We start from the raw sequence: 27,631 nt of genomic DNA, 5'->3' as shown, positions 1-27,631 counted from the left end.
CTATTCGCCTTGCTCTGGAGGACGATAGTTGAACAATCTCTCAGGCTTCGTCATGTTCCTGGTGGCATAGGGCTTCATCATCCAGTCTTTGAGGCCAAAAGCGTCATCCCCCACAAAGAATAAGGGGATTGGATGATCATCGTCAGGCAGGGGTTCTGGTGGAGGTAGGGCTGCTGCTCCCTCTTCCAAAGCTGAGTACAGCTCACTATCTTTGAAGATTCCAGCGTCTGAGCAGCTGCCATTGGAACCAACATCCAAATACATGAATTTGTACTGGGAATCCACAACTGCCAACATTACAACAGAGAAATAGCCCTTATAGTTATGGTAGGCGGATCCTGAGTGAGACGGAGCCTGGATAGCCACATGTTTGCCGTCAATGGCTCCCAGCGTGTGGTGGAAGTTCCATCTGTCGGAGAAGCCCTGGGCAACTTCCTTCCACTCTTCCTCAGTTGTAGGAAGCTTGATGCATTCTTCATGAAGTTCCTCATAGATGGCCTGGCAGACCTCTGGCACAATGGTCGAAATGGTGTTGGGTGCAACACGAAACCCGTAGGACAGGGACTTATAACTATCACCACTGGCTATGTATCTCAATGCAATGGCCAGCTTCAGACCAGGCTCAAGAGCTCGTCTTAGGTTTGTGTCCTTCTTCTGGATGCGGGGGGTTAACCTCTCAACATGCTCCTGAAACAGGCCAGGATCCACTCTGAGAAAGTTCTTAAAGCTCTTTACATCTCCATCATGCAACTGCTGCAAGAGCTTTTCGTATTGGCCAAAGTCTGTCCTCTGCAGCAACCACTCTCTGACCCAAACGGTCTTTCTTTTTTTCTTTCTTTCTTTTTTTTCTTCATCTTCTCTTTTTCTCTTTTGCTGCACGATAGCTGTAGCTGCAGCAGCTAGGCAAAGAAGCTCTTCAAGGATAGCCGCACGTTGAGCTTCTTCTTGGCAGAAATTCATTTCCATGCTTTTGAAATCCATCTTGAGCGGTGGTCACAAGAGATCTGGATGCAGTGGAAGGCTGTACGCTCGTTTTATGGGTCTGACTATGCATAATCGCCTGGTAATTTTCCAGGTCCCAAGGCATTCGCAATTGTCGCAAGGGATTTGCAAACAGTTGCTAACATTTGCAAAACTGTCGCTAACATTTGCAAAACTGTCGCTAACATTTGCAAAACTGTCGCTAACATTCGCTAACATTCGCTAATAGTCGCCACCTGTGTTTCGCAAACACTTTCGCAAACGTTCGCTAAAGTGTTGCTAATTGTCGCTAAACATCGCTAAAAGTCGCTAACTGTCGCTAATGGCAGAAGCGAACCTTGATTTTTCGCAAACATTCGCCAGAAAAGTTGGCGAATCTCAAATTCGCTACGTTCGCAAACGTTCGCCGCTCAGTGAGATACCAGTCGATATTACTTTCTTCGCGAGCGAGCGAAGCGTGTGAGCGCTTGAGAAAATTATGTATACATTATCCTACAAGATAGAATACTGTTCAGCTCTGTTAACACAGTGCTGTCTGAAGGCGGGCGTACGAACGTCATGCAATATGCCAAAATTGATACAATCACAGTTCTGCTTCCTCCATTTTTTTCTCAAATTTCAGGGGGGGGGGGGATGATTTTACAGGTCATCCCCCTCCTCCATTTTAGGGGGGATATATCCCCATCCCCCCCCCCGCCGGGATTTACGCCCATGCTACTGGGTTAATTTGGGTTTATCCTCCAACTTCACTATGAGAGTGCTTAAAAATGACTCAGAAAGGCGTAGTATAGGCTCCTCTTTAGTTCAGGGTCATGATGTATATCAAGATATAATTATATTCTCATGCAATAACATCAAAGATGAAGATGGGGGAGGGAAGAGAAACTGGGGGAGAGTACAAACAGAGAAATTACGGTTCTAATTTGCACCCTAGAGGGTGCATATCGTTGTAACACCAGCGGCTCCATTTAGGGTTCTATTTTTGGGGGTGCTTATTTAGCACCCTATATTTAACACCATATATGGTGCATATTTGCACCCCTCCATTGGGTTCCCTTTCTGCACCCAATAGGGTTCATATCGTTGTAACACCAGCGGCTCCATTTAGGGTTCTATTTTTTGGGGTGCATATTTGCACCCCTCCATTGGGTTCCCTTTCTGCACCCCATAGGGTGAACAAAAATTCAGGTGCAAATTTGCACCCTTTCTGGTTCATATCGTTGTAACACCAGCGGCTCCATTTAGGGTTCTATTTTTGGGGGTTCTTATTTAGCACCCTATATTCAACACCCAAAAGGTGCAAATATAGACCTCTATGCAGGGTTCCTCTTCTGCACCTCATACCTGCACCCATTATGGTTCATATTGTTATTGTTGTAATTTTGCACCCTATGGGGTGATAAAGTCACCGCAATATAGGATGCAATACAATTTGCACACGTCTCTATATAGGGTTACCTTTCTGCACCCCATATGGTGAAAATTATAACCTTTTTGTTAAAACCAAAATAATTATATACTGGATGCCTTCACTAACTTCACAAACAATTACCTAAGGTCTACTGGATGCCTTCACTGACTTCACAATTAACTAAGGTAACACTCCAGATATGAAGCAAAATAGCATGCATACAGTAGATTTACACACAGTTTCTCAGTCAATTAAATCCACAATCTTTCGAAAACTGAAGTCAGAGACTTCAATTCAACAACAAATAGAACATAAACATGATGAATACAGTGCATACTTACATATAGATTATTAACATTTTAATATATGTCTCATGGAAGAGGGACAAGTTAACAGCGATTTTCTTTTTCATGGTTTACTTTAAAGTGAACATGAAATATACATTGTATTTCTACAAATTCTAATACGAGATGCATATTTTGTCATAAAAAGGGCAATGTAAATCAAAAATGTATGAAATTTGGTCAGTGCATTGAATAAGAAAAATACTATTCGTTCTTTCCATCACATGATTACCTTTTCTTCTTTTAAAGGAAGTTACCACATTGACAAAAAGCACTAATTCTTTTTACTCAAAAAATCCCTGAAGCTTGCGCAGAGTAATAGTAAACTACAGATATGTGACAAATATCTTTCACATTGTCCTTCTACTTCTAGAATGGATCATAGATATGCACCTTGAATTTACCGGTACATCTTACGGTAATCAAAAGCACCTTTATGACGCTCTTAGACATTAACAGCGATATGTCAACTCTGATTTCTGGTACACAAGTTATTGCCAAAACAATGAAGGGTATGGCAAAGTTCTGTCATATATATTTGAAACTCACTACTTGTACTGACATATTCCATCCAATTCCAAGCTTGAGAGCTTGCAAATGTGCCCCATTATACAATTAGTATACTTCACATTTTGTTTTTCATATATAGTTACACCAATGATAAGAAAGGTGAAAAAAAGAATTAAAAAATGAAGAATGCACATCTAAATTTGGTTACTTTTTTATGCACACAGCTAGAGATATGTCCCAGTTATAAATCTTGGGCAGAATAGCACATCTGAAAACACTTTTCATTGCATCAAATTAACATTAACAATTCCACAGAAAATGTTAATTCAGAAAGGGAAAATAAGGTTAACCAATAAGTGGTATTACAAACTGGACATAAAGAGGAAGGAATATGTCTTGTGAGACAAGTTTAAAAACAAATTTTTTGATACATTGTGCTTTTTTTTTCAAGCGATGGAAACAAGAAGCACATTGTACTCAGTAGACCATAAATATAATTACACAATGTATGCAGTTTAGCCCCAACATTCAAAATATTGTAAAGAGCAGTCGATTTTTCACATTCATAAAGCAGGTATTGGTATTGGCACCATCACAAGCATAATGATCAGGAGCAAAATATATTTTTATTACTATTATTATTATTATCATCATTATTATCATTATTACTATTACCATTAATATTTTACAGATTTATGATCATGCATGAGAAATACCTCAAGTGTTGATGTATACAGTCTCACAACTCTTCCAATCATTTTAACACTTAATTTTCACCAAACCTTACACAAATATATCAGCACTTTATACAACCTACTTAAAGAAAGCTTAAAATTATAATCAGAGTTAGAGGGCAAGTCCACCTTCATATAGACCTACATGTGGATTGAGTGAATGCGCTGCAATAAGCCAGTCCGGAGATAGCTCATGTGCACAAAGGTACAAATGACCTTTCATTTTTCTCAGTTGGTTAGGCACTTCACTCAACTCAAAGTGACATAATGCAGCAGCTTGCCCACCATAGCCATGTATGGAACTCATATTCAAAGAAAGAATGAACCTAACCAGTGTAGATGAAGTGACCAGTATGGTTCGTCAATCAACACTTAGGGAATCATCTATTTTATCAAGTGCTGTTTTGAATATGTTAACAAACTTTTTTTGTGTGTTAACATTGCCAAATACCAGGCTTGCTGTCAAGTGGATGTACTGGCAGGCACCATTTATACGGATTCCATGAATAATCCTAGCATTACAGATGCTTATCTCAGTGAAATTAAAAAAACAACCTGTCTCTCGGTACAAATAACCTTTTTTTCGCACATGCTCAAACTGGTACCCCGAACTGGCTTATACGATTAGAACACATCAGTAAAAAAATTGGAAAGCGGACATTCAATTCAAAAGTTAATAATCTTTAAATCCTTTGTGCAGTCGCATGCGTAGAACAATTCAAGGAAAACCTAAAGAGAATTTCACATTTCTTTTCTCTTAGGAAAAACATGCACATTTCCTCGACAAGTCACTGACGTAAGGGCAATGATAATAGTTTCTGCCTTCTTAAAGAGTGAAGTCCAGTGTTCTTTTATATGCAAAAAAAGTAGATATGATATGTTGAGTTTTCTCAGGTTTTGGAACAAACTCTATTTTTCAATCCTTATATCATACATAAAGGGTTTGTGAGAAAATCATGCTTTTGTCAAGTGTCACAAAGCTACTCCACTTATGACATTGCATTGCCAGAGATTGCCCAAAATTGACATACATTGTGTGACTGTCTACTACAAAAAACATCAGGCGACTTATTTTTTTTTTTTGTTCTCTACTTAAACAATCAATTCAAAGTGTGCAGGTGTTGTTGAAGCACTGAGGCTATCGATGGTGAAGAAATATCTAAAATATGAACAATACAAACTAACCCTATGTAGTATGAAATATAATGGAAAGCATACTTTGAGTATTTTATATCCATTAGCAGATTCATTTTTTCATCCATAATCCACCCTCCCCCCCTAAAAAAGAAGAAGATAAAAGTGAATAGAAGTCAAGTTCTCTTAAGTTCGTTCTCTTGTATTTTTCTATTATATATTTCTTTATAGTGTTCATGTAAATATTCAAGGCCAGTGCATTCTAAGAAAGGGAATAACCTGACAACAGTTTAAAAGACAGAATAAATAGTTATCATTATCTATGAAATTAAACATTTTCACATATATTTTGCAAAAGAAAAAATGCTAATCTTCATTTCATGGAGTGGCTTCATGCTCACCCTCGGCTAAAAACAGGGAGTTGATTACTTTCTGGATTAAAATGGAAAGATGTTTCTAGAGCCGTGGTGTTAAGCAATTCTAATGGGGGGGGGGGGGGGGGAGGGGGGAGATTCAATGTGACCCGTCTCAAATTTTATATGGTTTAAACATACATGACATATTATAGGAGTCTCATTATTATGCCTCCACCCTGAATGGTGCCGGAGGCATATGTTTTCAGGTTGCCTGTCTGTCTCCCGGTCTGTACGGATGTATCTACGGAAAGATTGATGGGCTTTCATCAAACCTGGTTAAGGGATACTACATGATGCTGATGATCTTATTGGCTTTTGGACTATATCTGCTAAAAGTCAAAGAAAATTTGAAAATAACTTTTTTGCTACTTCTCTAGTCAGGGAAATCGGTGTACTCGTGTGTACTGGTTGGTTGGCGCATTCAGTTGGATACAGCAAGGTTTCATCCTCTGCTTTCACAGGAAAGCCGACTCCCAACTTCTTGTTCTCGTAGTCAAGGTATATCTGCTCCTCTGCTTCAGCAACCTGCAGCTTGGTCTCAAAGCTAATCTCATCTTACGCTGCATAAGTCGAAACTCCTCGAGCTCTAGTTTTTGATGCGTTTCTATAGCAGCTGCTTCAGCTGCCAAATAGTATGCCCTTCAGGCCATCACTCTCAGAAGAACTGGCATGGCTTCCACACTGACTCAACGAGGAACCAGGATTGACATCCTGAACATCTTCCATCTCCAGCTCTGGCATCCTATATGGCTCACCAGTCTCTCGAGGTTGACCTGCATCACTCATCCTGAAGACCATTATTGAACTTGATGCATAGCGAACTCGATGATAAATAATCAATCAAACACAGGTCCCTTTGGCCCAGTGTGAGACCAAGCTAACACCATGCATCAGCATGGATCAGCAAGGTTCAACCTGTAATTGAATAAAACAAAGTTCAACATACAATCAATATTGGAATAGGCCTACATGTATCTACCTGCTAAAGTATGGGATCAAGTGGTTGTACTTCTGAAGTGATTTACCGTTTACATTACATACCTTGTTTGTGTGACTTATTTTATGTCATGTCTAGCACATGCAACTTCTCCAGTGGATATTATCTAAATTCACATATCGTGTATCATTGCTTATGCTCTGTGACTATGGCATTGCTAATTTATAACACACATTCTAGTTTCATTGATAGACAACAAGGGGTTAAGGCCAACCTAAATTTTCTGACTTCAATCTTCATACATGTCTTAAATTCTCCTAAATGAACCAGGAACACTATTTTTCTTCATTAGGCACATCATACATGCATACATCGTTCTTTCTGTCAACTTCACAGAAACCAATATCCAACTGAGCCTCAACTCGGCTCAAACGTAATAATTCCCATTAACGAAAATGATGCGACTATATCCGGTCACCTATTTACGTACATACCTTGGTAACTGCGTCCAGCAGCCCCATACGCATAGCGTAATTACGCTATGCGTATGGGGCTGTTGGTCGTAGTTAGTACCTTGGTTGAGGCTTTCCGTATTACCGTGCACTTTCATTGACTTATTCGCTATGCTTTACTGTAGGTATGATCGCACTTCTGACATGTTAGTACACATGTACCTCGATACAACTCTTTCGCATCAGTTTTCACCACTCAGCATTCTATGAGCATAATTCACACATATCATCATCGATACTGTGAAATATTTTCAACGGAATTACAGTACAATTATCTACTCACAACGTTTGGCTCATCAAAAAGATTAATTCATCACCCCAACCTCACGGTCGTCTGTCCATTCCAAACGAGGAACTTCAGTAGTATGCACGTACGTATACCGCGCGACCTACGGCGTGGCGTGCGCATGCAATTTTAGCTTTGCCATTGACCAAGTGCTCAACGGTCCACGCGTGCACGCATAATACGTGTACTTGTACTCGTTTGCTTTCTCTCTATGATATTAACGTCATTGAAATGATATTCTTGACCGGTGCGAGAAGGAAAAACAAATGTTTAATTCAAGTACTAATTTTTTGAGTACAGTATTACTGATGACACTGTTACTCTTTAACAACGTGTAGTTATATTTTCAAATAAAAATATACGATAATATCCAAAAATAGTGTGGCATTTTAAGCAAACACCATTCAACACCCACATGTCAGCTTTCGGGAAAGACTATGGAATGGTTCCAAATTCGAACCCTTAAGACTTGGCTCCCTTTAGGGTTCGGATTTGCACCCCTACATCCATCCCGAACCCTATAAGGTGCCACGTAGTTAGATTTGCTCGTAGGGTGAAAATAAGAACCCTAAAAGAACCCTAATTTCTCTGTGTGGTAATCTTCGATTTTGATCGATAAAATTTCTTTATTAATAGTTTAATTCAATCAGTTTTAAAAAGTCATTTTGAATCAGCATTTTAAAAATCAAAAGAAGTGCTATTTCCAACAAGCAACAATGCATTGCTGTAGTATCACGGTTTGATTTGATCTATCAATATATATTTAATGTTCCAGGAAACCAACCCCCCCCCCAAAAAAAAAAAAATGTGGATTGAGTGAAAGCAGCAACATTATAGTAGAGCACATCAGTGAAAGTTTAAGGAAATCGGGCAATCGATGCAAAAGTTATGAATTTTTAACGTTTTGATGTTGGAACCTCTGGGTAAGGGGATACTTGAGTTCTTGACATCAAATTGTGTGGGCAAAATATAAAGAAAAAAAAAACATGTTTTCACTTTTACTGCGTAATGAAAGAGCATTCGACTAACCGCTTTCAAAAAGTAGAGGGAATGATTACTATACCCTTAACATAAATTATACGTCAGTAGGTCCTATCAATTAAGTTGATGGAATGTGTAATTTTCATGAATTTTTTTTTTTTTGGAATTCTCTTCATATTTTCTTTACATTGTTGTTGTCCAATAAAGACGTCATGGACTCTAGTAGTCTCCTTATCCAGTAATTACAACACCAAAACTATGAAAATGCCGACTTTTGCATCGATTGTCCGATTTTTTCCCTCAAAATTTCACTAATGTTGTTGCGTTCACTCAATCCATATTGCTCTTTGGGCTTTGGTTTTCTTTAATATCAACCAATCATCACTACCATCATTAGATTACCATGCATGACCATAAACATCAGTACTATCATTTCACAACTCGATATCATTGTGATCATCATCACCACGAATATCACTTGTATTACCATCGTATACATATCACCACAGGCAATCTATCCTCCACCACTATCAATATAATTTTTTTTTTCATAACAATGATAATAATTGATTTGACTTATATAGTGCCAAATCCACTCTGTAGAGTGTTCTAGGCGCGGAAGGAAGAGAAAGTGAAGGAGGTAAAAACATATAGGCATACAAAATTCAAAATAATGAGTAATCAAAAGGAGGCCTTAAACAGGTGAGTTTTTAGACTGCTTTTAAAGGAATCTGATGAAGAACATTTTTTTTTTCATGGCTGAAGGTAAATTATTCTATAAGGTGGAATCAATCACCAATCCATCCACAACAACTTCACGAAATCTCTTTCATAGTTTTCAGCATCATCACCATATCATCAGTCTAAATAAGCTTTGCGACTGGCAATATAAAATTCCTACTCAACCCTCCCTCCAATGCCCACATGTCCTAGCACCCTGTAAATGACGAAGAGAAACGATTGAATATTAAATCACTGATTTTGTTTGTTTGTTTGCTTGTTTGTTTGTTTGTAAGAACACTAGCCGCATTCACACGTACAAAATAGCTGGTTACCGAGCGCGCTCCAAAACTCTAGTTCTTGTTATACTCGTAACTTTTTATGAAACTTCATGATCTTCGGAATAACGGCTCGTTTATTCGAAAATGAAATTGGGGTCGTTATTACGGAGATTCGTTAATCCGAACGCTTGTGGCGTTATTCCGAAGGTTCATTTATCCGAAAATAATATATGGTCCGCTATTCCAAAGGCTCGTTTATTCAAAATGAAATAGATTTCGTTATTCCGAAGATCGTTCATCCGAAATGAAATAGGGTTCGTTATTCCGAAGGTTCGTTGATCCGACAATGAAATAGGGTCCGTAACGAACCTTCAGAATACCGAGCTTTGTTTCATTTTCGGATTAACGAACCTTCGGAATAACGAGCCTTATTTCATTTTCGGATTAACAAACCTTCGGAATAGCGAACCCTACTTTAATTTCGGATTAACGAACCTTCGGAATAACGAATCTTCAGAATAACGAACCTTCGGAATAAAGAACCTTCTAAATAAAGAACCTTCGGAATAACGAACTGTAACCCAGTAAACGCATAACGTTTTCAGAACGTTTCATAAACATTTTTTTTTTTTTAGGTTCCGTACGCTTTCGTAAAAAAGGGACATTTTTTAAAACGTACATACAACGTAAAAGTTGGGAAGTAGCATTTACCGCAAAGCACAGGATTTTTGCGGTAACGTTTTAAAAACGTCAATGGACGTTACAAAAGGTTTTCATTATGTCTGCTACGTCTTCGTCCTTTAAATAAACGTCCACAAAACATCATCGATAGTCTTAGACTTCGTCTTTAATGAACGTTAAAAACGTTTTTATTTGGTCCGCTACGTGTTCGTCATTGGTTTCATTATCATGAGTATTCATGCCTATTTGTAAATATTCAAATAAGAAAGTATTAAAATAATTTGAAAACTAGTGGAAATAGATAAAAGACATTGAAATCTAAAGATTTATGCTGGGTCCAAACTTTCTGTGTTAAAAATAAGCTTACCAAAGTTATTGTTCAGTCACTCACAATTTCAGATTCTGTTATGAAGAGGTATTTTCAGATGTTAATAGGCCTAATTAAAGTGTGTGTGATCTAATCTTAGTAACCATGTCTTCATGCATCTGATCATTTTGCTGGTATATAAAAGAATGTGATACAGATTCATCAATCAACCCAGCTAGGCTGTCATCGGTGGTGGACGTATTTCTTCACCTCTCCGCCTCTAGCTCCCTCCGCCTCTCTCCTCACGTGGACCTCTCTCGCGAGCGATACGGGTGAAGGCTGAGCTGGGTTTTGATGAGTACCACTTTAGATAATTAGTAGATAATGTTAGTTTAATGAATACTAAGATAATTTATAAATAAATAAAATTTGTATGATTTACAGTAGCTCCTCTCTGAATACCGTAAATACCTTTGTCTGTTTATGCTGTTTTCTTTTTTTTCTCTCCCCCTCTCCCTACTCTTCACTTGTGCTTTCCGTGATACACACGGTTCTGCTTTATTTACTCATCGGTTTCAGAGTGATACATCTCGTCAATTTGCTTCTGCTGTATACTGTATATACTTTGTAATAGAACACTCTGCCTGTATACGATTTGTTCCTCATATCTTCAGTTTGTATTGATTACCTGTATACTCATACACGATTTATTCCTCATATACACACTAAGAAAAAATGATTCATTCTTGCACCTTTTAAGGGTGCAAAGTGATGTCACACTGGTGGCTCCCTATGGGTGTTATCTTGCACCCTCAAGAAATTGGTGCAAAAGTAGCACCATGGTGCAATGGTATAATTTTGCACCCTGTGGGTGCACCTTTGCCCCTCCATAGAGGATGCAACATTGCACACTTTATTGAGGGTGCGAAGTTCTTCCCTTGGGTGCATATTTCTACCCACACTAAGCGGTGCTAAGTTTCACCCTTTTCTTGAGGGTGCATCTTTTCACCCACACTAATTGGTGCCGAGTTGCACCTTTCTCGAGGGTGCGATCTTTCTCCCTTTAATTTTTGGCGCAACTTTGCACCCTCTCTTGCCTCTACTTTTGGTGGAACTTTACACCTTTAGTGAGGGTGCAAAGAATCACCCTAAAGTTCCAAGATTGTAGCCTCTCTTGAGGGTGCGATTTTGTGCCATATTATATAGGTATAATGTTGCACCTATGTGGTGCTTATTTGATCCATGACTGCAGCAAAATTGCTTCTTTAAAGGAGCCAGTCAGTGTCACTGTCTATGCCTTTAGAGGCGCAATGTTGCCCAGTATAACCTCAAGTGCACCTTGAGATTACTGGGCAATATTGCGTCTCTAGAGGAACAGGCAGTGACACTGATTGGCTCCTTTAAAGAAGCAATTTTGCAGCAGTTATGGATGAAATAAGCACCACATATTTGCAACATTATACCTATAAGGTAAATATACTTAGCATCACATAACAAGGTACAATTTGGTTACTTAACTACTTTAAACCTTGAATAGTGCGAACTAATGCAAGCCTGTTTGCTCAGTATATCAAACTTATGCTGTTGTTGCACTCTGCAAAGTAAATAAGATTGGTGTAATTTGGATCCTGTGAATCATGAAATGTGTGTGTGGAATTTGTGAGTTTTGAAATGCTAATGTAGAGGTCAACTTATACTTGTGTTTGAATGACATACTAAAACCAAATATTTACCCAATTACCTTTCCAATGAGGTGAGCACTATCACTATCTACCAAACAAACCCTCTAGGCAAGAGTATACATCTGCATGAAGGAAGAGGTAAAAATATGATATACATTTGTCTGGATACGTTTTATTCAAAACGTACTTGAATACGTACTTATTCACATAATCTATAAGAATAAGATATGCTTTTTACCAGTACACAAAGCCTCAAAAAACAAGAGCATGCTACGTACATTTCTAAAGTATGCACCATATCTTTAAAAAAAAAATGTAAGAGGATTTAACAAGTTGTTTGTATGCATTTAAACGAATAGGCCTACATATTTCCATGCGTACAATATTCATGTAACAGTGACGTCATCATGAATCATCAAAAAGATATGTTTCCAGCATAGACATGAATTTATCTGAAATTTAAAACATGCCTTACAATTAGGAGTTTGTTTTATAATGACGATGCCAATTGTCTTAAATTCCTTATCACGACATGTCTTGGTGTTCACACTTATTCAAATCAATAATATGAGATTCTTGGCACTTAGATTACGACTACAATTTATTATGGTTTAGATACTTAGCTGACATACGCATACCATATACAGGTATACGGGCATTTCGATGAAAACATCTAAATACAAGGTATAATTATAATATGAAAATCGAACTCGATACCAGCCCTTATGGGCTACCAATGGAGACTAGGCAGAATCGCAGTTATCATGGTTATGTATTCAGATTTTGTTTTGGGTGATACACGCATTCCGACTGATTTTGGATCAATTCGAGTCCCTCGAGCTGAGATTCCGGACTGCAATGAGCAAATCATCATAATGACTAACAAAGTGACTGAGAATAATACATGCACCAGTTTCTGTTTCGTTGTTCTATACATAGAAAGTTGTTACGTTTTCCAATCCTCTGTAGGCACACAGAGATTTGCAGATCACCTTTGGCTATCACGCCATGGTCGCGTGCAAAATGATTGCAGCTTATCTAACTTGTAGTTTCCGAATAGGGGACTACCGTGCTTATACATATTAATCGGATGATAGACCCCGTCAAAGAGTAAATTGCGGATATTGTATACCATTGTCAAATCCACTTTTTGTTCTGCACACAGTTTCATAGGACTCTTATGAACCACTCAAGCATTACCAAATCATGGAGTATGAGAATAATCTTATGTTATTTCCTTGAAACGGCTGCATTTGTATGAGCGGGAACAGTTTGGCATCATACATGACTAAATGCATGCATTATACAAGGTTTCAGGACACTTTGAACCGTGTCCCCCCCCCCCCCCAAAAAAAAAAAAAGACAAACAAACAAACAAGCCACAAAACAAAACAAAACAAAACAACAACAACTAGTGAAATGTTGTATACCCTAGGCCCATTAGTGTATGATCTTTGACCTTTGAATACATTGCCCATATTTTTCAACGAATAGGCATCTGGATGCAACGTAGGTATATATAAAATGATTTTTGTTTTAAGGAAAATACATTTAACCACTTCAGAAATAAGTATGGAACAAATAGCATAATATTGACACGTTCCCTTATTCCTAAATGACGTGACAGAAAACTTTCCTCACCGAAATCATTCTGTCGTTATTCAAGTACAAGACATTGATGATTATATACCTAGTTCGATTAAAAGTATACATGGAGTCATTGCAAAAGTATCTAATGAATAGCATGCTTCAGAACTACATCATGGTCATTTATTCTATGACGCTAATAATAGAGTAATTGTTCCGCCATACTGCCTGGCAGGTTGTAGTCCTCCTACGACGTTTGTTCAGCAAATAAGGCACAAAATAAAATTTTGCGAATTTTACACGCTGTTGCCAAAGTATCTAATCTTCTTTACCACTATTCTCAGACATAAGGTATGCTGATGCTGTATGAATTAGAAACGGAAGCTTCACAAATATTCACCATCTAACAAGGTAAAAGCGAAGTGATGTCTTGCCCACATATCGAATTTGTGATTACACTGATTTTCAAATGTAAGCTCATTGACTTTTTGACTGTTGACGGAGTCGGACTTCACCAATATCAACACTTGACAGCCATCTTTAGATGATCTGAGGAGTGAATTTGGTGGTCATATAGCTCAAAAGTGTGGAAAGTTATTAAAAGAACGCCACAATACTATGTCGACAGTGCTTACAAGGTGAGATGCAAAGAAAGAGCACGAAATGACATTGTAGAATTTGACAATGACCTACAATATTTGACCTTGAACGCTGGCACCCACAAGGTGGTAGAAGTAACTTCGTCCAATCGTACATACATATGCAAAGTTTCATTTGGATACCTCAAACAGTACTTAAAGGGGAATGAAACCCAAATGTACCCGTGGATTGGAGCAATATCATAAGAACACATAAGTGAACATGGAAAATCGTATGATCCAGTGGAAGTTATGCATTGTTTAAAGTTTCAGTGACACTTTCATGTATGGAAACGTATATGAAGAAAATATCAAGGGAATTCCATAAAATCTGATTCTAAATGAAAAGTACAAATTGCCTCCACTTATTTTTCGTTGCCATAATGTTAAGGGTAATATTACCCCCCCCCCCCCCCCCCCCTTCTGGATGAAGGAAATCAAGTGCTCCTTTTGTAATGCTAGAAACGTGAAACTATGCCTATTTTCTTTACATTTCTTTATATAATTTTCCATGGTTGACGTCAAAGATGTAGCTTTCTCATCTCGTAATGGCGGCACTGAAACTCTAAATATATGTGTATATACAGCTCTTCAACGGATTTTCCGATATTCCTCAATTTGTGACGATGTGTTCAACTGCTAAAGTAATCTCCCTGCATTAACTTGTCCACTTGTACTTTTCGTTTCATTTCCCTTCGTGATACAATGTTGCCATAATCGATAACAGACTGATGTACGAACGGAGGGACAAGCTGAACAACATCATTTATCTGGTGACATTCCTTGTAAAAGTATACACCATGAAAACTTTAGGCTGGTAAACTATATCAAGACAATTATTGAACAATATTGTTAATGAAATGCCGTAGGTTTTTCTTCGTGATAGTTGCCTGTTCACATCAAGGCTTGCAATGTACTGCTGAAGTTTGCATCGGGTGTTTCTGCCTTGTCTGGGATACTGAAAGCCACAGAGCACAGAAGCCGGAAACATTGTAGCGAAGGAAGACACGATTGTATACAGGAATTCGGGCAGATTTCACAACCATCCAGCCAAATAGTGATGTCACTAGTGCGCAGCATTCACAGTGAAGATTGTGGGATTTAGTCCTGTCAGGTTCTGAAAGAGATTTTGGCATGAATAAATAATGACTGAATAAAATTTCGAAGGAAATAGGTCGTTTACACTACGCAGTTGTGTTGCTTACATAAACTAACAGGTTGCAACTATGACCATTGACCAGAAAATGGAAAATTAAATTGATTACATAGATCTACTTCAGGTTTCTAACGTCTTTTGCTGAAATAATGAGAAATGGTTTTGAAATAGCTGCGATATCCAAAACAGAGCAATAATAATATAATATAGGACTCACTTTTTATCACGATCGCTGCGTTTTATTTTGTTTTTGGATGGCTCATCCATTTCAAAACCAATTTTCATCAAATAATCTTTAGAATTCCTCTTAGAATGGCATACTCGCTATTATTTCATAAGTAGGTTCTTGGTATATCACAAAAAGTTAAAAGCCCAAATCCTCACCTCCACCAATACTATACCATCCCTTTAAGGTTTGATATTGGTTTCTAAACAAATCCGGTCGGATAGATTTATTTCAGCTCTTTGTCATATAAGTAAAACATGATAATGTTGCAAAGAAATATTCCTCTTATATTTCTAGTCACAAAGCAGAATGGAATTCCCGTCTCCCATAAAAAAAATAAAAGTGTAGCACTTACTTTGTCACAGACATACAGCATGTCCTCTCCAGGCAGACGGGGAATTAGGAGACAGCATGTCGACATCACTAAGTTAGAGCTGAAAAAAAAAAGAATAGATGTGGAATAGCCTGAGTAAAGTCATGTTGAAAAGAAATGTGTGGCGAATTTGGACTGAGATGAAAATACACACCTTTTATGTAGGCCTGCATACATTTATGACATAGGGCATATTCAAATATTCCCACATTTTTCCTGACCAACTCAAAGTCTTCATAACATAAAATAACAAAGTAAGACAACATCAAATTACATGGCAATTTAACATCAGTTTGCTGTATATTTTACACAGTTAGGAAAGGAGTAAGACTTATAGACCTCAGCCATTCAGTCGTTGCTGAGCTTGCCACAGATGATGGTCCGGGTGCTGGCCATGGCAATGGGTGTAATGATGCCCATTATGGTTGACACCTCTAATCCTGCTACCACACACACAAAAAAGTGAAAATATAGCCCCCTCTACTTATTCATAACATTGATTTGATTTACTTTGATAATACTGGTTACAGAAAAGAAGATTACCCCCCCCCCCCCCCAAAAAAATAAAAAATAAAAATAAAAATAAAAAATAAATAAATAAATAAAAATAGATAAATAAATAAATAAATAAATAAAATAGAATAGAATCAAATAATTAATAAATAAATAAATAAATAAAAAAGAAAAAAATGAAGATACTTGCGGGGTAGAGATGCTGCCTGTATGAGTTACAATCCATCATGGAGTTTTCAGGAAAAAGTCCAAAAAAACTGAGAAGACGTAGAACGGAAAAGGCAAGAATGAATGATCGCAATGGTCCACTTGAGTAACATATCTCTCGATTATAGATGGTATCAAAAATTGCACTATAGTCTTATCAAATTTTCTGCAACCCACTAAACGGTGGCTACGTTTAGTAACTGAAAAAACTGCGTTCATGTGTAATAATAACCTTTAATATAATATACTTCACGGATATCACATGCTGAAAATCTAGATGAATCAATAACCTGAAAATACATATACATGTATTACGGATTAATCCATTAATGAAACTTACATATTCTGTTGAGGAATCACTCCGTCCTTCAGAATTGCATATAAGTTTACGTGATCAGGAGAATGCGCGCAACTTCATCATATTGTATCTTGCTTGAATACCTGAAAAGGAAAATCAAGTGTCATGAGTTCAAGGCCACTGTTCATGCGTGTGTAATAATTTTGCAGAAGAGCTAACTTATGTAAATATGACTACATAACTCTCTCCATGGCAGCTTAATGTATAGTTCAATTCTTATGCACTGCCTTGCTGCATACAGGGTGAACTTAAGTCCACCACTAACACTACCTGACTACAGAGAATTATCCCAGCATAAAGATAAGCGTGCAATGTTTGCCATTATAAGTTTAGTTAGTACACTGGTCTATTTATCCATAAGTTTATCAACAATTATTCATCAACTTCCGTTCCTTTTATTCATTATTAATCAAATGTGGTATGGCACGACGCGATGAATTATCCTTGGGGATGTGTGTGTGTGGGGGGGGGGGGGAGCTGGCGTAAAGGTTATGTTAAGGATACACTTCCTATAGGAATATCCGATTCCACGTTTTCTTAACTATTTTGTTTTGTTGTTGATCGGTAAATATAAAGAATTACTTGAAATTTGTGATTATGTATGTGTTCACTGTATTGTGAGTATAAATTATGCTTGTATAATTGTGTATGTAGTGAAAATTGTATCATTTATAATGTGTACATGTACATGAATATATGTGAGTTTATGCATGTGTATGTAGATATTCCTATGTGCACGCCCATGTACCAACAAAAAGAATTTCCTAAATGAGCAATAAATGAATCTGAAATTTGAAATCGGAATGCCATAACGTCTTTAGCAAGATATTTTATCGCTAAAGCTGCTCTAATTCCACAGAATGGTTACGAAACAAAACAAAATAGAACAGAAAACAGCACGCATAAAACTAGCCAGTTTTAACAGAACTCTAAAATGAACATTTTAATATTACTGCCTGCAAGCCTACATTATAAGACATGGCTATACAACCGGCAAAAACATAACAGATACAAGAAATTTGATGAAGGGTAATATCGAGAGTAAGGCCTTGGTCGAGAACATTGTGGATATTTCAAATCATGCTTTACGATGATGTTTTAACTCACCATTTTCCACGTAGTAGGAATCTGCGGGGTCTTGATATTATGAAGTGGACAAAATAATTTTGAAGGCAGAGTTGCAGTAAGCCGCTACGAAAAGCCTCAGAAGAGCTGATCTGCTGTGGAAATGGAATTTGCGCTAGATGCTCAGCTCAAACACGCATGGACGAGCTGTACAATGAGCCATCTGGGAGTCAACTTATGTGCACATAAGTTTGCACGACTCAGCAATTCACTGAATTCATAAATCATGTTCAAGAAAAGAATGAACATGCCCACACCAGGTGACCAAACTACTGGGTCCGTGGATTGACGCTTTAGGAAACATCCATGTCATTATTTTGCATCGAATGTATTCTATGGATTAATAGGCGTTTAAAAAAAAAACATTTTCCACTTTTGTTTCTTAATAATTCAGTAACTATATATCAGATAACACTATCATTGATATGGGATATAGTTGTATAGTGTACAATTTCGTTGGAGGTGGTTTAAAACACAAATCAGTTTCATGAAATCCATGATCAATTTCACAGTTAGGTTACAGATTTTGCTCTATTTCCAACCCTCTGTACAAAATTTTCACTTTGCACAGGGGTCAATGGGTGTGTATGGGAGTATGTGGTTAACACCCTGACAATGGTGTTGAACAATGGCCAGGGTTTGAATGCTTTATTATTTATTCATGAGAAATTCCACTATCACAGCTAGTCTTTATTCATTCTAAAATGTGGTGTTTGCAAGCACACGGAAACATGTGCTTACATTTTTCATGTGCATGCATTTTACCCTTAGGCTTTACCGTGCATGAATCCATGAAAAAAAGGGGGAAAAATCAACCCTTACAAATAAATCGTGTAGTTTGCACCCTTATATATCCGCGAGTTTGCTCTCTTAACGATTTTAGTTTATCATTTCCTTTACTTTCACTTAATAAAATATGCATACATAAAATGTGACAATGGTATGAATAAAATGACAATGTGACAAACAAACAAACAAAGCAAACAAACAGCAAAAGATATCAAGTGAAGGGGTGAGTGAGAAGGCAATTGGCCTTATTTAAAACTAATCCCGGAAAAGTAAATACATTGTATATACAGAGAAAAAAACATTGGCACACACACACACACACACACACACACACTCACACATACACCACATGCATACACAGACAAAAACATGGACCAGCGCATATTAGCAATACACAAGATGTCATTTTCACAAACACACCCTATCTTGCTAGTCTCTTATAAATTCGTAAAATGATATTGGTAACTTCCAGAAAACCTTTCAAGTAAAATACGTTTGAAAGCTTTCTTAAAACTTTGTTCCGTTTTCTTACATTTCACATCAGAGTGGATGGAATTCAAGATTTGAGGGCCTTGAAAAAATATTGACTTTTTTTTTCTGTCCCGAGATCGAGTCGCAACGAAAATCTTTAGCGTGTAGTAGGGTTTGACTCCATCATCGCACAGTAAGCATGCAGGGAATGCTGTGACATATTCCATTTCGATTGGTCAATACCAGACGGGCAGTCAAGTATTCTTCGTTAGCTTGTTCGCAAACCCTTTCATCAAAGACTCAACTTCATTTAAAAATGCTCCGATGAATGATTATGAAATTATAAGAGAACATCAAGTTTTATGATGTCTTAAAAAAAAAACATGTACATAGTAGCACCACGACGGTATGCAATATTGTATTCAAGTGTCGATCAACACCATATGGGTCTTTCTTTGAGACTTGTTATGGGCTCAATATTGCACCTTAGCAAGAATGAACCACAAACAGGAAGATATGTCTTTGTAATGGTAATTACGTTTCGACATCCCAACCAATAAGAGATAGGTTAGGTGAATGTTAAAGACACGGGGATATACACGAATAGAAATTGCTCCAAAAAAAAATGAAATAAAACGAACATTATTCTAATAGGCATGCCTGGGCAGTAATCTGATGTTTCTATTGATAAAGAATTCTATTTGAAGATTCATATCAGTTTGCTTTGTCAGAATCATGAGGAAAAGTGATAAAATAAACCGGCTATCCAGGGTACAGTTTAAATACTTTCACATGAAACAGCTCTGATTAACACTTTTGCACAATAATATTTCTGTTCAGAATTGACTTTTGTTTTATATGTTTTTATCTTAAAGTATAGGATTTCATTTGCAGCAAAATATAGCCAAAATTATGTAAACGTCCAAAATGAATCTTCAGATTGCTCAGCGAGACGGCGGCATCGAATCCCGATCAGCGAAGGCACAAATGCACCTGTGGAATTGTTTTGTACAGCAATAGAAATCTGACGACTATTTGAATAATTACATCCAGTTGGAATTTCATCTGTTAAACCTCCTAGGTTATGTGTACAATGTGATTGGTCAATACCAGACAAGCAATCAGGTATTCTACGTTTATTTTTTAGTAGACCCCTTTCATCATGGACTCAACTTAATTTGAAAATATACTCTCGATGAATGATTATAGAATATGAAAGAAACTTAAGTTTCCTGATATCAAAAAATATATGTTCATAATATCAGCACAAGGATATGTATTATTGCATTTTAGTGCCGAGCAACACCATAGGATGGCCTTTGTTTTGAGACTAGTTTGGGGCGTAATATTGCACCGTCAATGACCGTGGCAAGATCGAACCCAAAATGAACCATATAAGAAGCAAAGTTCCACCATTTTCTCAAATCGTGTAGTTTGCACCCATTTTCGCGACTTCGAACCCTTCTAGCTCCCTTATTGAACCTTTTTTTCTTAGTGTGTACGATTTGTTCCTCATATCCTGTATACGATTTGTTCCTCATATCTTCAGTTTGTATTGATTACCTGTATACTCATACACGATTTATTCCTCATACCTTTATTTGTATCGATTATCTATATACAAACCCATACACGATCTTTCCCCCATATCTTTGTTGGTATCGATTATCTGCATACACATCACTGTGCTTATTACACCAATCTTGGTTTCGCAGACTAAGGTGGGGAAGTTTCCATCACATCCCGCATTGCTTTTCTTTTTTTCTTTTTTTTTTCTTTTTTTTCTTTTTTTTTTGTATTATCAACTATTTCTAGTTTCAACTTTTCAACCTATTATCAACTTTTCTAGTTTCCATTTGAGAGCGGTATAACTGCAACGCTTCTTATCCTTTCCCACATAGTTGTCATTACATACCCATAGGTCACTGTTAAGCGCACTAAGATCTGTACAGTTTCTCTTTACTCCATAGCTATACTCTGTCTTTCATTCACCGAACAGTGGACTTTCCTAAGCACGGAGATTAGCCCAGATACTCACTGCAAGCTCCTCTGAAACTCTCCGGGAATTTCTTTTCTTCCCTTAGCAATAACTATCCGTATTTCAGCACACTTTCTTCCTCGCATTTCCATAATCCCTTCATCCGTGAATTAGGTCTGTGCCCGTGGTAGCAGTATATAGGTCGTCTCCTGTGCTCCTGTCACAGTCCCCTTTCTCTCATTTTCTTTGTGTTTTTCAGCACTCCCATACAATCACTACAAGACATAGGTTCAGCTCAATCAAATCCATCAAATATGGAGGACACTGAAACGGAACCTGACCCTGACCCCAATGACACTATGTTCACTCCTGTCAAAAGAAAAAACGATCCCGAAAAGACACCATATCACTCGAAGACAACGAAGATGAATTCCACACCCCCTCACGACCGTCAATCTCACTCGGAGTTTGTTACAATAACCGGAGTTGACAAAAACATAACTCAATCCAACCCTATCCAAGTAGCAAGGGAAATCAACCGCATAGCAGGACACGTCCTACAAGTACAACGCCACCCCAAATCGTTCGTGATTAAATGCGCCAATTCAAAACAAGTATACATTCTTTTTTAGCGACAACCAACTTCTGCAACACTTCAGTCTCCGTGACCAACACCAATACCCCCCTCACCTTAACAAAGGGAGTAATAAAGCGCGTTCCAGTTGATTTATCAGACGACTCAATTCATCAAGAATTACGGGATCAGGGAGTCACCGATGTACGCCGTATTTACAAAAAGATCAATAATACTCGCTCTGCCACATCATTCTGTTGTCATTGTCACTTTCAATCTCAAATCTCTTCCTTCAGCTGTATCATTAGGGTACGAACGTTTCGAAGTATCGATGTACATTCCCCCTATCACGCGATGCTTCAGATGCCAACGATTTGGGCATGGCATCGACACCTGCCGGTTCAAGCTGCGATGTGTCAGGACGTTTGGTGAGCCCCACCAACTTGACCAGTGTCCCATCAAAGGTACCCCTCGATGCTTGAGATGTGGAGGGCCCCACAGTGCCGCTTATGCCGGTTGCCCTGAATACAAACAGGCAAGGAAAATACAGTCAGTTAAAGTACTAAACAAGTTATCTTATGCAGATGCGGTCCAGCAAGTACGGAACTCAACACAACCTGCCCATAACTCTCCGCCCGAAAACCCAACAGCTTCTCAAGTCATCTCAGACCCCGTCACTCTCCCCACGCCGATTAACCAACCCTCTTCTTCCCATACGAACCCATCCCTTACTGTTACATCGTCTGCCACCCCTCATCCTCAACATCCTCCCGCTACAGCCAAACACTCATCTCAAGTCCTCCCAACCCCAAATCTTCCCCCCACAAGACCTTCGACTTCAGACGCTTCAACACAGGTAGACAAGGTCAACCAGTCTTCGCAATGCTCTCCTGGTTCTCCACTTACAGTCGAAAACCATGGTCATCTTCCTTGTTTTTGTTATCAATAACCTAGAGACTGCCAACTCGAAGAGCAACAGAATAAAGCTAACAGTACAGGCCGCCAACACCTGCTTCGGCACAATAATACCTCCTGAAAAAATCCATGAGCTGTTAACATCCATTTCTCAATTATAATGGATATACAGCTGCTCTGTTTCATACTGTTTTCCCTTCCCCTGTTCACTATGCAGTTCACCCTCTGGCAGTGGAACGCCCGTGGAATATCGTCCAACGGACACGAATTAGTTTACCACATTAAAGGACAAGTTCACCTTCATAAACATAAGGATTGAGAAAATGCAACAATATTAGTAGAACACATCAGTGAAAGTTTGAGGAAAATTGGACAATCGATGCAAAAGTTATGAATTTTTTAAATTTTTGTGTTGGAACCGCTGGATGAGGAGACTACTACAGCTTGTGAGTCATATGCGTACAACAGTATAAAGAAGATTCAACATATTTTCACTTTTTTCGCATAATAAAAGAGCAATTGACTTGCCTCTTTCTAAAGGCAGGGGGAATAATATTACCTCTAACATTTATCAGTAACGAGTCAGGGGAATGTGTACTTTTTTCAAAAGATGGAATTTTGTGAAATTTTCTTTATATTTTCCTTATATTGTTGTACGCATGTGACATCTTAGTTATTCATACACTGCAGTAGTCTTCTCATCCAGCGGGTACTGCACAAAAACTTCAAAAATTCATAACTTTTGAACGGATTGTCTGATTTTCCTCAAACTTTCAGTGATGTGTTCTACTAATATTGCTACATTCTCTCAATCCTTATGTTTATGAAGGTGAACTTGTCCTTTAACACCTCAACCGATCCCCCCCCCCCCACATCATTTTGATTCAAGAGACTTGGGATCATATACACACTGATTTTTCTATTCCTCGTTATGTATCCATCTGGCGTCACCGTCCCAACTCCCGTAGAGGAGGATGCGCCATTTTCTTACGCTCCGGTATCGCACACGACATCATTAACTGCGCCCCCTCGCTCGAGGCGCAACAAGTCAATGTTTTGTTAGGCGCCGCTAAATTGTCTGTTGTTAATTTTTACAATCCACTAAAAAAACTTACATTAGATAATCTCAAAGCTTTAACCTCCAATTGCCTCCCAAATTTTATATTAGCAGGTGATTTTAACGCTCACGATCCTATATGGGGCGGAACCACGGAAGATCATAACGGGAGACTGATAGCTGATTATATATTATCCAACAACATATCTATATTGAATGATTCCTCCCCTACACGAATCGATATTTCACGCGGGACATCTCTCTCAAGTCCCTCTCTAGCCGCACGATGCAACTGGTCTGTCTCTACTACCACTATGGGAAGTGATCACTTCCTGATCAAATGTGATATAGCACTTAATGCACCTGTACCCAACATCACTCCCACTGATTTCAGATTACCTAAACCATCCCTATCCTTCCACAGGGCCAACTGGGAGCTGTTTGAAAAGGAATTACACAATACTTACAAGATGAAAAATGTTGACATTGAAAACATTTATGATTTCTACAACTTTTTCATTCTGTGCATCCAGAAAGCAGCGGAAACCGTCATTCCAATTAATGAAATAAAAAAACTTCCTCCTAATCCGTGGTGGAATTCAACATGCACCCAGGTTATCAAGGCTAAACACAGAGCTAAAAGAAGATTGGAAAGCTCATATTTATATTCTGATCTCTGTGATTACCTCAAAGCCTCCTCTGGCGAGGAAAACGATTAAATCTGCCAAACGTGCTCATTTTGAACAGTTCTGTAGTACATTAAACCGTTTTACTCCTCTCTCCACCATATGGCGTAAGATTAAAATACTTTCCAATAACCGCCAGCATGGCACGACTTTCCCTCCTCTCCATATCAATGGTACTCTTTCTTCTGACCCTCTAACTATAGCCAACGCTTTAGCAGCCTCATTCTGTGAGAAGTCCGCCTCTTCACATTTCTCAACACGTGAACTACCCACTCCGGCTACACCGAATATCATTCATGATACACCCCATTAAATTCCCCCTTTACACTCAGGGAACTAAAAAGAGCCATCCGCATAGCCAAAATTCCTCACCTGGAGCTGACGGGATCAACAAAGCTCTCATATCCCACCTGACTGATAGCATGATTCATTCGCTGTTATACGAATAATAAATCACGTATGGGACACTTCCACACTACCACCCCAAGGGAAACACTCTATCGTTATACCCATTCTGAAACCCGGCAAGGATAAGCACGACATATACGTTCTCATCGTCCCATCTCTACTGACTCCATTCCTGTGCAAGATCATGGAACGAATGATAGCCAGCAGGTTAACCTAATTGTCATAAACAAACACCATCTGGTGTCTCACACTCAATCCGCTTTTTTACCTCATCGCAGAATAAACCAACAACCTTCTTCTTCTTGAATCAGATGTCCGTAAATCCTTAAACATTACACCGCAGCTATTTTTCTAGATCTCAGCCAAGCATTCGACACCGTCGAGCACAACGCTCTCATTGCCAAACTCCAATCCATCGGACTACAAGGTAGATTTCTTGAGTGGATTCGCAACTTTTTAGACTCGCGGACTCTACAAGTACGCATTGATTCTTCACTGTCCGACACTTATCACCAAAATATCGGTCTTCCTCAAGGAAGCGTTATTAGTCCAATTCTCTTTACTCTTTTCATCAACGACATCTCTTACTGCAGCAGATCCAATATATCTCTTTACGCAGATGATATAGCGATTTGGCGCACTTCCACCAACCTACGATACATCAATTTCAAATTATAGGTGGACATCAACAACATCGCCTCTTGGCTAAAACAATGGGGCCTCTCTTTATCAAGCAATAAATCCAAAGTAATGATTTTTTATCCACGTTCAGTTGCCGCCAGTAATTTCAATATACATGTATCTGATACTCCTTTAGAAATTATACAAAATTACAAATACCTCGGCGTCATTTTTGACTCCTCGTTATCGTGGTCATCTCATGTAAATTATATACTGAATAAAAATTAGTAGACGCCTTAACCTTCTTCGGTCTGTATCCGGCACGTCCTGGGGCGCTGATACTAAAACCTTGTTATTATTATATCGTTCATTAGTTCGCCCCCACCTTGATTATTCATGTGAAATCTACAATTCCATTTCCCCAACACTCGCCAAGAAGCTGGACTCAGTTCAAGGCCACGCCCTACGTATAGCCACTGGTGCTCTCCCCTCCACCCCACTACACTCTCTCCAAGTGGAATGCCATGAAGCTCCCTAGATATACGCCGTGAGAGGGCCGCTTTCAACTACTGCATGCTTATCTGTTTTCTCTCTCCACCACTCACCAAGCTCGGGCCGCCATCTCGGACTGCTGGCAGTTTGCCACAGTCAATAACATGGCCTGAACACAAAAAACCGTTTGCCCTCCGCACTTCATATTTATTTCCCACTTTCAGCAAACTCATCCCGCTATCTGACTGCCCGTGCCCGCCATGGTCAATATTATATCCATCAATCGATCTCTCCATTCATGACCACTGCACAAAGACGTCCCACCCTGAAATGCAAAGACAAACTGCTCTCCAGATAATCAACACTACCTATGCTAAACACCTTCATCTCTACACAGACGGCTCTCACGACCCCACCAGCAACAGGGTTGGTATTGGGATTTATATCCCCCGCCACGAAATAAAAATCCACGAAAGAATCTCCCGCATTTCCATATGCCGTGCTGAACTCACTGCAATTTTAGAAGCTCTTACCTGGCTAGAAACTTCTTCTCCACAGAAAGCTGCAATATTTGCAGACTCCCGCAGCGCTCTGTCTTTATTAGAAAATTATTCCTCAAATAAACACGACCTATAACTTGCGATATTTTATTGAAATGTTCAAATTTATCATCTAATGGATTTTCTCTTTCCCTAGTCTGGATCCCCTCACATTGTGGTCTAAAAGGTAATGATTGTGCAGACTCTCTCGCGAAGAAAAGTCTAAAAAAAGATTACATAACCATCATGATCCCTCCTACCGTTTCTGAGATTAGACATTTAATCTCGACAAAATGTCTGGACGCCTGGAACGAGACCTGGCGCACATCCACCCATGGTCGTCATCTATACTTCATTCATAGTAATGTCAAACAGCTTTTCTCCATCGATTGTACTTGCCGCCGAGACGAAATTATCATTCACAGACTCAGAATGGGTCGTGCTCGACTCCCTGCTTTCTTACACTTAATTCACAAACACCCTAATGGCCTTTGTCACACCTGCAACTCCCCGGAAACTGTAGGGCACTACCTGCTATACTGTACACGATTCCTAAAACAACGTACAGCATTAGCACAAAGATTACATAAATCTACCCTGCAGCTGTCTGATCTTTTCTCCAACCAGCAGTCCATGGACCACCTGCTTCAATATGTAAAGGACACAAACCAGTATTTCACAATTTGATATCTCTTCCCTTTTATCTCTATGCCACTACCTACATTAATTGTACCTAGGTATGATGTTTGTAGAGGTCTCAAACGACTGCAAGGGAGAACTCCATACGCATACATGGTACCATCGATATACTCAATACGTCTTTGTTCTATTCCGATACCACCGTCATATTCAACGCCATCCTTAGTTCTATATCTCTATTCTTTCTCTTCTTCTACACTTATCTGCATTTTTCTCTGCTTACTAGGCTAATAATAATTAACACCTAGGCCGATAAGACAACTAGAGGCGCCTGACCCCGGGAAAGGCCAAGACATCACCCG

At 38.6% G+C, this 27,631-nt stretch overlaps 1 protein-coding gene across 1 annotated transcript; it reads right to left on the bottom strand.

Moving 5' to 3' along the window:
* On the bottom strand, positions 1–26,221 carry LOC139745160 (uncharacterized). The gene is made up of 3 exons (XM_071655574.1): positions 26,205–26,221; positions 22,250–22,433; positions 1–687 (listed from the first exon to the last, which is right to left on the bottom strand). The coding sequence occupies exons 1-3, from the start codon at positions 26,219–26,221 to the stop codon at positions 1–3; spliced, it is 888 nt and encodes a 295-aa protein (XP_071511675.1).
* Positions 26,222–27,631: the final 1,410 nt, after the last annotated feature.

The sequence above is a fragment of the Diadema antillarum genome, unplaced genomic scaffold (assembly GCF_040938485.1).
Source record: "Diadema antillarum isolate AM-2024a unplaced genomic scaffold, OU_Dant_1.0 seq00001237_RagTag, whole genome shotgun sequence".
Classification (NCBI taxonomy): domain Eukaryota; kingdom Metazoa; phylum Echinodermata; class Echinoidea; order Diadematoida; family Diadematidae; genus Diadema; species Diadema antillarum.
This window is presented reverse-complemented; position numbering and strand designations above follow the sequence as displayed.